We start from the raw sequence: 10798 nt of genomic DNA on the forward strand, positions 1-10798 counted from the left end.
TCAGATCCTGCAGAAGATGGGCGATGCAGGAGAGATGGGGGAGAGGATGGGCGATGCGAGTGGTGGGAGAAAGGATGGGCGGGGGGAAAGGATTGGCAGGGGTGGGAGGGGTAGGATGGGCTTGGGCAACAAGGGGGAAGAGAGGAAGTAAAAAAAAATTGAAATGGGTGAAATGAGAGGGAACATGTGAAACGTGGGTTTTGTTGTAGGGAGTTTTTGGTCATTTCACTTTAGTCACGTAGGGTGTGATCCGGTTGCTCTCTAAACAGTAGCTGCACTTCAGATTTTTTCTGTCTTGTATTGTACCGATAGTGCAAAATGCACTTATTTATTTATTTATTTATTTTTTAAATATTTCAAATATTTTTAAAAATTAGAAAAAACCAATTCACTATTAGTCTATTCTTTAAGCATTAAATAAAAAAAAATATCAGTCAACTTGGGGCACCATTCACTATCCCCTTTCATTTTCCAAAGGATTAATGCCAATCACTCGACTCATAGATTTCGCGAATTGATCCGCAATTATCTATTTGTTGAATATAATGGGCTCATTTTAATCGTATCTAATAACACTAAATTTTATAATTTAAGTAAAATTAAAATTTCACAAATTTAAAATTGCAGCATTAAAGTTGTCCGAGTGAGATAATATTGAAGACACTTTATTTTTATACTTTTCATTAGTTTAAAAATGAGCATTAAATTGTTTGGTAAGACAATTATTGATGTAAACATAGTTACGAGACAGCCAATCCCTCCCGACGTCGCTTGGATCCGTGACGTGAAGTCCACTTTCCAGTTTAATTCTCTACTAGTTCCAACTTCCAACCAAAACCAAAGAGAGGCTGCAAAATCTTTTCTGGTCTCCAACAGAAGGAAAGTGAGAAAAAAAGGAAAAGAAAGAAAAAACTTTCCCTTTTACCAAACGAAAAAAAGGGGTAAGAACTAAGAAGCAAAGTTTTTAAAGTCGAAATTTTTACATTTGGATTCCTCTCACTGTCTGATCTCCAGCCTCTCACGCTCTCAGCTCCTATTCTCTGATCTGGGTCTGCAAATTCAAACCACAAAGTGAAGCGACTCTCTCTCTCTCTCTGATCTACCGCCTCTGAAGCTCTCAGCTCCTATTCTCTGATCCGGATCTTCAAAACTCAAGCCACAAAGCGAAGTGGGTCTCTATCTCTCTCTCTGCTTGCTTTGTTTGGTATTGGTAGCTTGGCGTTTTATGGAGAAGTTGGGTGGGCTAAAATATGGGTTTGGTCACCTTTCTGGTAGAGATCTTACGTGACCCTTAGTCGGTGTTCGGTCTTTTCTGGTTTTTATTGCTTTTCTATTCTGAAGAGACTAATGATATTTTCTGGGCAAACAAACAGGTTTTGATATATCATTTATCTGTAGTGGAATCAATATAATTTCGAATGATTGTGATTGCGAAAGTAAGAAACAAAGCTTGATTTTTGTTGTTTTGGTGAGTGAAAGGAGCTCGGAATTATTTTTGTTCCAATTCGGGCGTTTATCGATTATTTGAAAGTAACCAGTATGAGGATTGAGACGGTTTGTTTGTTTTTTTTTTAAAGCTTTGTTGTCTTTTTTAGTTTGTTCTCTCTCCTTCTCTCTCTTCCTTCTTCCCTTGGTGGATTGGAATTTGTCTGAGCCAAGAGTAATGTATTGTGATTACAGCGAACATAATTTTTTTTTTCTTTTGTCAAACTTTTATAGTGTTTGAGTTGAGTGGAGAGGGAAACCCATCTGCCTGTTGTGGAGATCTGGGAGTTGTTTCATATCTTATGCCCCATGAAGACTTTCTTCCCCTCTGAGCCCTGCAAAGAAACGCAGCTAAATGCTTTCAATCCACAGTCTTGGCTTCAAGTTGAAAGGGGGAAACTTTCCAAACTTTCATCACAGCCCTCTTCTTCTTCTTCTTCTTCTTCATCCATGTAAGTTTTTCTTGTCATGGTTTTTATTTTCAGTAGCTTAATTTATTTTTTCTAATTCAGTGAATTAAAATAGTTTTGGTTTTGTGTTTTTGTTTCTTGGGGGTTTTTAATTCTTTAGAGAATCTCTTATCAAGGTTCCTGAGCCACCGATACTACCATTCTTTAAACCTGTTGACTATGTAGAAGTTTTAGCTCAAATTCATGAAGAACTTGAGTCGTGTTCTCCACAAGAGAGGTCAAACCTCTATTTGTTACAATTTCAAGTGTTTAGGGGCCTTGGGGAGATCAAATTGATGCGTAGAAGCCTCCGTGCAGCTTGGCAGAAGGCTAGCAGCGCTCATGAGAAGCTAGTGTTTGGAGCTTGGTTGAAGTATGAGAAGCAAGGGGAAGATCTTATAGCTGATTTACTTGGCACTTGTGGTAAATGTGCACAAGAGTTTGGGCCTATAGATGTAGCATCTCAGCTTCCTCTTGATATAAATGTTGATTCCCACGAGAGTCTTTTCATTAATGGGAACCAAATTTCAAGACATGTTAGTTTTAGAATTGGAGATGAGAAAATAGTTTGTGATAGGAGGAAAATTTCTTGCCTTTCAGCTCCATTTAATGCCATGCTAAATGGTTGTTTCACAGAATCGCTCTGTGAGGAAATTGATTTGTCTGAAAACAATATCTCGCCATCAGGTATGAGGGCAGTGAATGACTTCAGTAGAACAAGCAGTTTAAGTGAAGTCCCTACAAATCTTCTGCTGGAAATATTAGTGTTTGCGAATAAGTTTTGTTGTGAAAGGCTCAAAGATGCTTGTGATAGGAAGCTCGCGTCTCTGGTTTCCACTAGAGAAGATGCGGTGGAGCTCATGGAATATGCTCTTGAAGAGAACACTCCAATTTTAGCTGCTTCGTGTTTGCAAGTGTTTTTACGTGATCTTCCTGATTGTTTGAATGACGATCGAGTGGTGGAAATATTTCTCCAAGCTAATAGACAACAAAGATCAATCATGGTTGGGTCAGCCTCATTTTCCCTGTATAGTTTATTAAGTGAAGTCGCAATGAACCTTGATCCCCATTCTGATAAAGCAGCTTGTTTCCTGGAACAATTAATTGAATTTGCTGAAACAGACGAGCAAAGACGGATTGCACTTCATCAATTGGGATGTGTGAGGTTCTGGAGGAAAGAGTACGAAGAAGCCAAACGTCTTTTTGAGGCAGCTTTGAATGCTGGCCATGTTTATTCTGTTGCAGCTTTAGCTAGAATTGGTTACTCCAGGGGTCATAAACTTTGGGCATATGACAAGCTTAGCTCCGTAATATCTACTGTTACCCCACTTGGATGGATGCACCAAGAGAGGTCATTGTACTGTGAAGGAGAGAAGTGTTGGGAAGATCTTGAGAAAGCAACTGAGTTGGACCCAACTCTTACTTATCCTTACATGTATCGAGCTGCTTCTTTAATGAGGAGACAGAATGCTCAAGATGCACTTGCAGAGATCAATCGTATTCTACGGTTTAAACTTGCACTAGAATGCTTGGAACTTCGGTTTTGTTTCTATCTAGCCCTTGAGAATTACCAGTCAGCCCTTTGTGATGTTCAGGCAATTCTGACACTGTCCCCTGATTATAGGGTGTTTGAGGGACGGGTGGCAGCATCCCAGCTCCGTACTCTTGTGCGTGAGCATGTAGATAATTGGACAGCAGCAGATTGCTGGCTGCAATTGTATGATCGTTGGTCTTCAGTTGACGATATAGGGTCTCTATCTGTTATTTACCAGATGCTTGAATCTGATGCAGCAAAAGGGGTTCTATACTTTAGACAGTCTTTGCTTCTCCTGAGGTATTTAGTGCTTTATTTTACAGTACTGTTATAGAATTATTCCTGGAGTTCAAAAGGACTGGAATCATCCTCATCTTTTTCTTTAAGTATCTTTAACCCAATGTTTTGATTGTGTAATCTGTTAATATGTGATTTTACTTATAAAAAAAAATTGATTTTATACATGTTTTTATTATAAAAAATATAGATTATTTCATATTCCTAGTGTTATTATACTTGGAATATAAATTTCTTGTATCTCTGTTGGAATTATTTCTGCTTCTGGAAACCCTGAATTTGGCTCCATTCTCTTCCACTCACCTGAGATTTTAGGTTGTAGAATGATTCTTTTCACATTGAGGCACTAGACTTTTCACAGTTTTACATGATCAGATTGAACTGTCCTGAGGCAGCAATGCGGAGTCTACAATTGGCTCGCCAACATGCTTCCAGTGAACATGAACGACTGGTTTATGAAGGATGGATCCTATATGATACAGGCCACTGTGAGGAAGGGCTTCAGAAAGCAGAGGAGTCTATCAAAATCAAGAGATCTTTTGAAGCCTTCTTCCTGAAAGCCTATGCATTGGCCGACTCTAGCCAAGATCCATCTTGTTCTTCAACTGTTGTTTCGCTTCTTGAAGATGCTTTGAAGTGTCCCTCAGACAGGCTGCGCAAAGGTCAGGTATGGTTTCCTGTTACCCGGCTTCTCTGAGGAAAACTTTCTTGGTTTGCATTATTGTAGGGTCCACAACAAAATTTTGGGTCTATGATTCTTTCCGAGAAATTTCAATGTTTAATAATTGTACTATTAAATGTTGAATCTGGGTTTCTCAAAATATAATTTTACCATGCTCATGGCATTTTGAATTCCTTTAATTATTTTTTATAAGCGTTCACTTCGATAAGTAGAGTGATAATACTTCCTTTAATTTTCCTACGCTTGGAAGTGAATTTTTTTAATTAACTGACAATGCTTTGATTATCTTTAATTTTTCTTCATACCATTAAAGTGAATTCCTTTAATCATCTGACAATACTTTTGAGTTTCTTTAAATTTCATGCTTTATTCTAGTCCAGGTATTGCTATAATGCTCTTTTTGAGTATGCTAAAATGTTCACCTGGTTTCTTGCTTCTAGCACACTACTGGAATGATAAGAAGATTTTTCTTTTAGTGACGACGTTATTGTTGGAGAAATAGTTCGTTGATAGAATAAAATATAAGGGCCTTTTTACAAAACTTCAAGTGGTTATTAAATGATTGCACTCGTTAAGATTATGACATCTACTTAATGAAGGTTATAACATGCGATACCCATACTGACCGATGAGTGTAGGTAGTGTATGGGATCCCACATTGCTAGGGAGGGAGAAGTTCTAAAATGATTCTAATGGGGGGCTCCAATTGTACTATTGATAAGGGTGTAACCGGTCCGGTTTGGTCTCGTTTTGGACAAATTTTGGGACCAAACTGATATACACCGGTTTTGCATTTTCAAGAGCTGATGTCACACTGGTTACCTTTCTAGACCGGTACTTCCGGTTTTATCGGTTCCAGTTTGGTTTTCCGATTCTACTATTAGTATTACTAATGTATTTATCAAAAGGAATATGTTGAGAATTTATTAGGCCATAAAATGTAATTAATATATATACTTTATATTTAAAACATATGATCAAATAAATGTTCAGGTTTAAGATTTAAATTTTATGTTATAAATTATAATATAAATTATTTCATATATAATTATATGTATTATATAAAATTATATATAATATAAAAATTAATTAAAAATATAAATATATCTCCGGTTTATTTTTACAGCCATAACTATTGACTAGTCTTTTTGGAGTATGGTGCATATGTGGCATGGGACTTCCCTTGTGATGTTGCAAGTGGTATTAGAGCCTATCCTAACAAGAAGTGTGGTACTTAAGCCATGCCACTTATGATGTAATGACCCATCGAGGATGTCAAGAATTTAAGGAGGGAGAAATTGTGATAGCTCATACTGACTGATGAGTGTAGGTGGTGTATGAGATCCTATGTTGCTTGAGAGGGAGAAGTTCTTGCTCCTTGTAATGATTCTAGTGGAACTCCGATTGTACTATTGATTAATCTTTTTGGAGTATGGCCTAGATGTGGCTTGGGCTTTCCCTTGGATGTTACACAACGAGATCGGTTATAAGAGGTGAGCGACAAACTCAAAGAAAAAAATGTGAACAGGAAATGAGGCATTGTAAATGCCAAGTCCAAGCAAGCCTATCTGGACTCTAAAAATCACTAAAATTCAGAGCTGCCCAGTTGTCTTGAGTGGCTACTCATTTAGTTTTCCAGCAAAAAAGATAGTAATAAAGAAATTTGAAATTTTAATATTTAAGCTTTTGGCACATATGTTATTTTTCACACTTAGCTGATCTTAATGACAAAATCTGAAGAGAAGACTGAAATAAATCATGGACTAATAGCTTTTTCACTAAATATCGAACTATTATGTACAACAGTCTTTCTCTAATGAGACCTGTTTACACAAGATTAATCCTCCCTAGCATGACACTGAAGAAGTTCTTGGTTTCATTCTAAATTAAGATAATATTAGAAGTATAGAGGATATACTATGAAAATTTTAAACTAATATTTTTGAAATTATCATTTGAAAATGCTAAGACGTTTTTGGCATTTTCCCACTGGATTCATAAAATAAAGAAAAATTCTTTGTGGGTATTAGTTCTTCGGTGTTTGAAAATATTTTCTTCATGAACTGGTTATAAAGAAAGTGATTTCCTCTATTGACTGCTTATTAGAAAAAAAGATTTTCTCTATAAACTGATGACATGAGAGGACACTTTACATATGTTCAGTAACTAAATATGGAATTACCTATAAAAAAAATTAACTAAATATGGAATTATATTTTACCAGAAGGTACTCTTATATAATTTGTTAAATCTAGTCTCTTTGTGCCATGATATTAAATACATTGTAAAAAGCTTGGAAATTTCGATCTTATGCATCTTCTGATCTTTTTTTGAATCCTGAAATTTCCATTTGGCAGGCATTGAACAATCTCGGAAGTGTTTATGTTGACTGTGGGAAGTTTGACTTGGCAGCTGATTGCTACATTAATGCCCTTAAAATTCGGCACACCCGGGCTCACCAGGGCCTTGCTCGGGTTCATTTTCTCAGAAATGATAAGACTGCGGCATATGAGGAAATGACCAAACTGATTGAGAAGGCTCGGAACAATGCATCTGCCTATGAGAAGAGGTCTGAGTACTGTGATCGTGAACTAACGAAGGCAGATCTGGAGATGGTCACCCGATTAGATCCTCTCCGGGTATACCCTTACAGATATCGAGCTGCAGGTTAGATTTTCCCCCTTCCTAATCCCTCATACCTCCATAATTGGTGGCCTAAAATTTATGTACGTTTTATCTGTAATAACGACCTATAAATGACGATGACAAAGACACCAGCCACAAGGATTAAACGATTTGTTGTTGCTGGTATGTGATTTATTTCTATCCCTGGGCTTTGAAAAGAAATGGAGGTTTTTTCTTGTATTTTTTTTCTCAAATTCAAATTTGCAAGATGTTTAGTAAGAAAATAGAAGTGGGTTGTGTGAAACCACCTTTAGTGGCATAGAGGTGGTCAATATACTTTTGTTTCCAACCATTTAGACCTATCAAGTTCTACCTACATATTATTTGGTTTCAAATTTCTGCAAGTCCCATTTGGGACTAATTAGCCTTTATTAGGTTTGTGTCATGTTGGTGGTGCTGCTGCTGCTGTTGGAGTTCATATTGTTTTTTTGTTTGGAGCAGTATTGATGGACAGCCACAAGGAAAAAGAAGCCATTGCTGAATTATCGAGGGCAATCTCATTCAAAGCAGACCTTCACCTTCTTCACCTGCGGGCAGCATTCCACGAGCACGTCGGAGATGTCTTGGGTGCACTCCGGGACTGTCGAGCTGCCCTTTCTGTAGACCCAAACCATCAAGAAATGTTGGAGCTTCACAGCCGTATAAAGTAGTTATAAACAGCCATGAACCGTGAATTTAGAAAAGAAGGAAAATTGAATTGGAAAAAATAGTTACAATTATATCACCACCATGTATACTAGTGAGGTGAGGTGCATTCAAGGTCTGTGTCATATTTCTTTTTCTTCTTCCCTCAAATTTTGTAATTTATCTTTTTAATATTTTTGGTAATATATTCTTATTTCCATTTCAACTCCCCAAGTGCTAATAGATTAACATGTAATTATATATCAGAAAGAGGAGAAAACTAAACTTTTCACCCTTAAAATATCATTTTTTTTTTCTGCAATATGCACTGCATACTATTAAAGATGGGTAATATGCATCTTAAATTGTTGTTATATTTTAATGTGCACCTTTTTAAAACTAAACTATTAAGGCATATAATATAATTATTCTAAAAATAAAATATGTAACTTAGTTTACTTGGCTTGGTCAGTATGAAAAGTGAACGCATTTTGTCCACGACATCACTGGATAAGGTAGACAAAGCGAAAGGGTTGACAGATAGGATTGCAAATGAGTCAAATTCGAGTGAGCAGTCAAGTTCGTCAGTTGTTTAAATATATATATATAAAATATAAAAGGGAGACGGAACCTTCACGTATTATTTGAAGAAAAACGAGAGAGTTACTACTTTTTTACTACTTATTTATTATTTTTTTATATTTAATTTTTTATTTTACTTTATAGTTAGAGAAGTGATTATTAGTAAAATTACATATTTTTTTAATTATTTCTTAATGATTAAGGATGTTAAAAAAATACTTAAAAAGAAAATGATAAAAAAATAAAAAACTTAAAATGAACTATGAGTAGTAAATGTATAGTAATAAGGTAGTAATCCTATCACTACCCGTAGTGATATTCATACAACACATTTTTCAACATATTTTACAACACATGTTATAAAATAAGGGTATTTTTGTAAAATGATGTTAGTTTTATAAATGTATTTTATAAAAATACCCCTCATTTTAAAACATTGTTGTGTAAAGTATTATGTGTTTATCATTTTTCTATTTTAAAAGGGTATATGCAGTGAACTGAGCTAAGTGGATAAGTATATTATGCAGATTAGACTGCGTTTGGATGCTGAACTCTCTATGAATAGTAGTGAGTTGAGATGGTGGAGTCAGTTCTATAGGGCCCACCTAAGATGAGTTTAAATGTATTTATGAGAAGTTTAAAAAAGTTATGAATTTTGCGTGTAAAGAGGTATTGAATTGAAAAATATTATGGATCTCATGTGTAAAAAAGTTTTAAGTTGAGATGAATTTAATGATTTAAGAATTGAATGTTTAAAAATTAAAAGAGATTTAAAACTGAACCATTCGGTCACGGAACCAAACGCAGCCAGCCAAGTCAAGTCCATCTAAGCCAACCTTAGCTAGTGATCCATACATACTAGATCCATAGCTTCTATACCTAGGTGACCCAATCGCATATGTAGTAGCTCTAGATCGATACCCGGATACACCCAAACCACATGATCGAGACCTATACCCCTCCTCCCCTGCTCTCTCCCTTTCTATGGTCTCAGGTCCAATCGCAGAGCCAATTCCAGTCTTTATACATAGTAGTTAGAGCATTGGTCATTGTCTAAGTCTAAATTTTGACTAAAAATTTTATTAAAAATCAAAATTTTTGAAGAGGTTAATTCACATTAGACTAGTCATTTCAAAGTTAAAATAATAATATAATATTATAATAATTTTTTTTATATTTTACAAATACACTTCATATATTAATTAATAATTTAGTTTTTACTGTCTAAACAAATTATTTAACATGAAGAAAAAAGTAAGAGAAAAGAAGAAAAAATAAAGAGAAAGGGAAGGAAGGGAGAGAGGAGACGTGGGAGTGAGTGACAAAAATAAGAATACTTTTAATAAAATATTATTTTGGTTGGTAAATAGTAATTCACCAAATATGACTTTGGTTTTCTATTTACTGTAACTCATAATTTAACTTGAAGTGATTTGACTAGTCCAATATAATTGATTTTGAAAAAATTTAGTTAAGATTTAGACTTGACTGATATTTGACTAGTCTAATACCAGTGCTCTTAGGTGATCCAAGACCAGAGATAAAAGATAGCATATTCTTATATTGAGCTTAGTGATATAGATCCATAACTAGGTAGAGAATGAGACCCGATAGTGAGATTCAGATGGGTAATATAAAGAACATAACCTGACTTTAAGAGAAAGGAATCGAGTGCCAAAAAAACAAACTGCAAAAGCACATAGAATAAAAAGTGAACCTACTATAGTAGTAAACCTAATAATAATAGGGACACCCTAAATTTTCATTTTGATGTTTCATTTATTGAAAAAAGTAAGATTTTATTTCCTCAAAAAAAAAAAAAAAAAAAAAAATGATGGTGAGGTTGATGCAATAGCATAAAGGTGTTCTCTGAAGAGGTTACAGCTGGTCATGTTGATCTAGCATTTGATGACTGTCAAAACTTGTTTTGGATTACTTTCACATGCATCCTATGTTCAGTCCGTACAAAGTAATGGCACAGTACATGAGGAGAGTTCTACCTGCAAATGTGTATGTATATATATGCTCCCAAAATATATTAAACAAATGAACATATGAAAATCTCTTGTAGATTCACAGTAATTTTAAGTAGCAGAAAAATCATGCAGACAGGAGAGATGATAAAATAGCTGGAATTCAAGCAGCTGCTGCTGTTTCCATTGTTATGTGGGGAGTGAGTTTTCTAGTCTGGAAGATTATTTAAGACGCAGTCTTCTTTTTATTTGTTTTTTGGTTTCAGATTTGGTGGTTGCCAATACTAATTAACATATTTGGTGGTTGGTTTCATCTGATGGTACTTTTCCAAAGCTTGACACCACAAGATGTATGTGATCTTACACATGATTCAGGTTCTTTTTAAGTCTCTTCCTCAACGGCTGAATGCAGAATAAATGCAACATTAGAAAAAGGTAACATTGGATTGTTGTTCGTGTAAGTAGAGATATCGTAAAAGTAAAATTA

At 35.2% G+C, this 10798-nt stretch overlaps 1 protein-coding gene across 5 annotated transcripts; it reads left to right on the plus strand.

The window, feature by feature from the left end:
• The first annotated feature begins 756 nt into the window (after window positions 1-756).
• LOC121262679 (ETO1-like protein 1) lies at window positions 757-7982 on the plus strand. Of its 5 annotated transcripts, none has more exons than XM_041165268.1 (7): window positions 762-941; window positions 1015-1168; window positions 1720-1937; window positions 2056-3768; window positions 4141-4432; window positions 6805-7114; window positions 7574-7982. In XM_041165268.1, exons 3-7 carry the CDS (start codon window positions 1795-1797, stop codon window positions 7780-7782), a joined length of 2667 nt encoding a protein of 888 aa, XP_041021202.1. In that variant the 5' UTR covers window positions 762-941; window positions 1015-1168; window positions 1720-1794; the 3' UTR covers window positions 7783-7982. The 5 variants fall into 5 exon arrangements, with proteins under 5 accessions (XP_041021205.1, XP_041021202.1, XP_041021204.1 ...); XM_041165270.1 differs by having other exon boundaries at window positions 1031-1168; XM_041165269.1 differs by having other exon boundaries at window positions 762-1172.
• The last annotated feature ends 2816 nt before the right edge of the window (window positions 7983-10798 follow it).

This window comes from Juglans microcarpa x Juglans regia, chromosome 4S (genome assembly GCF_004785595.1).
Source record: "Juglans microcarpa x Juglans regia isolate MS1-56 chromosome 4S, Jm3101_v1.0, whole genome shotgun sequence".
NCBI lineage: Eukaryota > Viridiplantae > Streptophyta > Magnoliopsida > Fagales > Juglandaceae > Juglans > Juglans microcarpa x Juglans regia.

Bases quoted from the DNA above. Each gene is read 5' to 3' on its own strand.
- LOC121262679 (XM_041165269.1), top strand. From the start codon at position 1,795: ATGAAGACTTTCTTCCCCTCTGAGCCCTGCAAAGAAACGCAGCTAAAT. The intron at 3,769-4,140 runs GTATTTAGTGCT...TTACATGATCAG, and splicing joins CAGTCTTTGCTTCTCCTGAG to ATTGAACTGTCCTGAGGCAG. The intron at 7,115-7,573 runs GTTAGATTTTCC...TGTTTGGAGCAG, and splicing joins TTACAGATATCGAGCTGCAG to TATTGATGGACAGCCACAAG.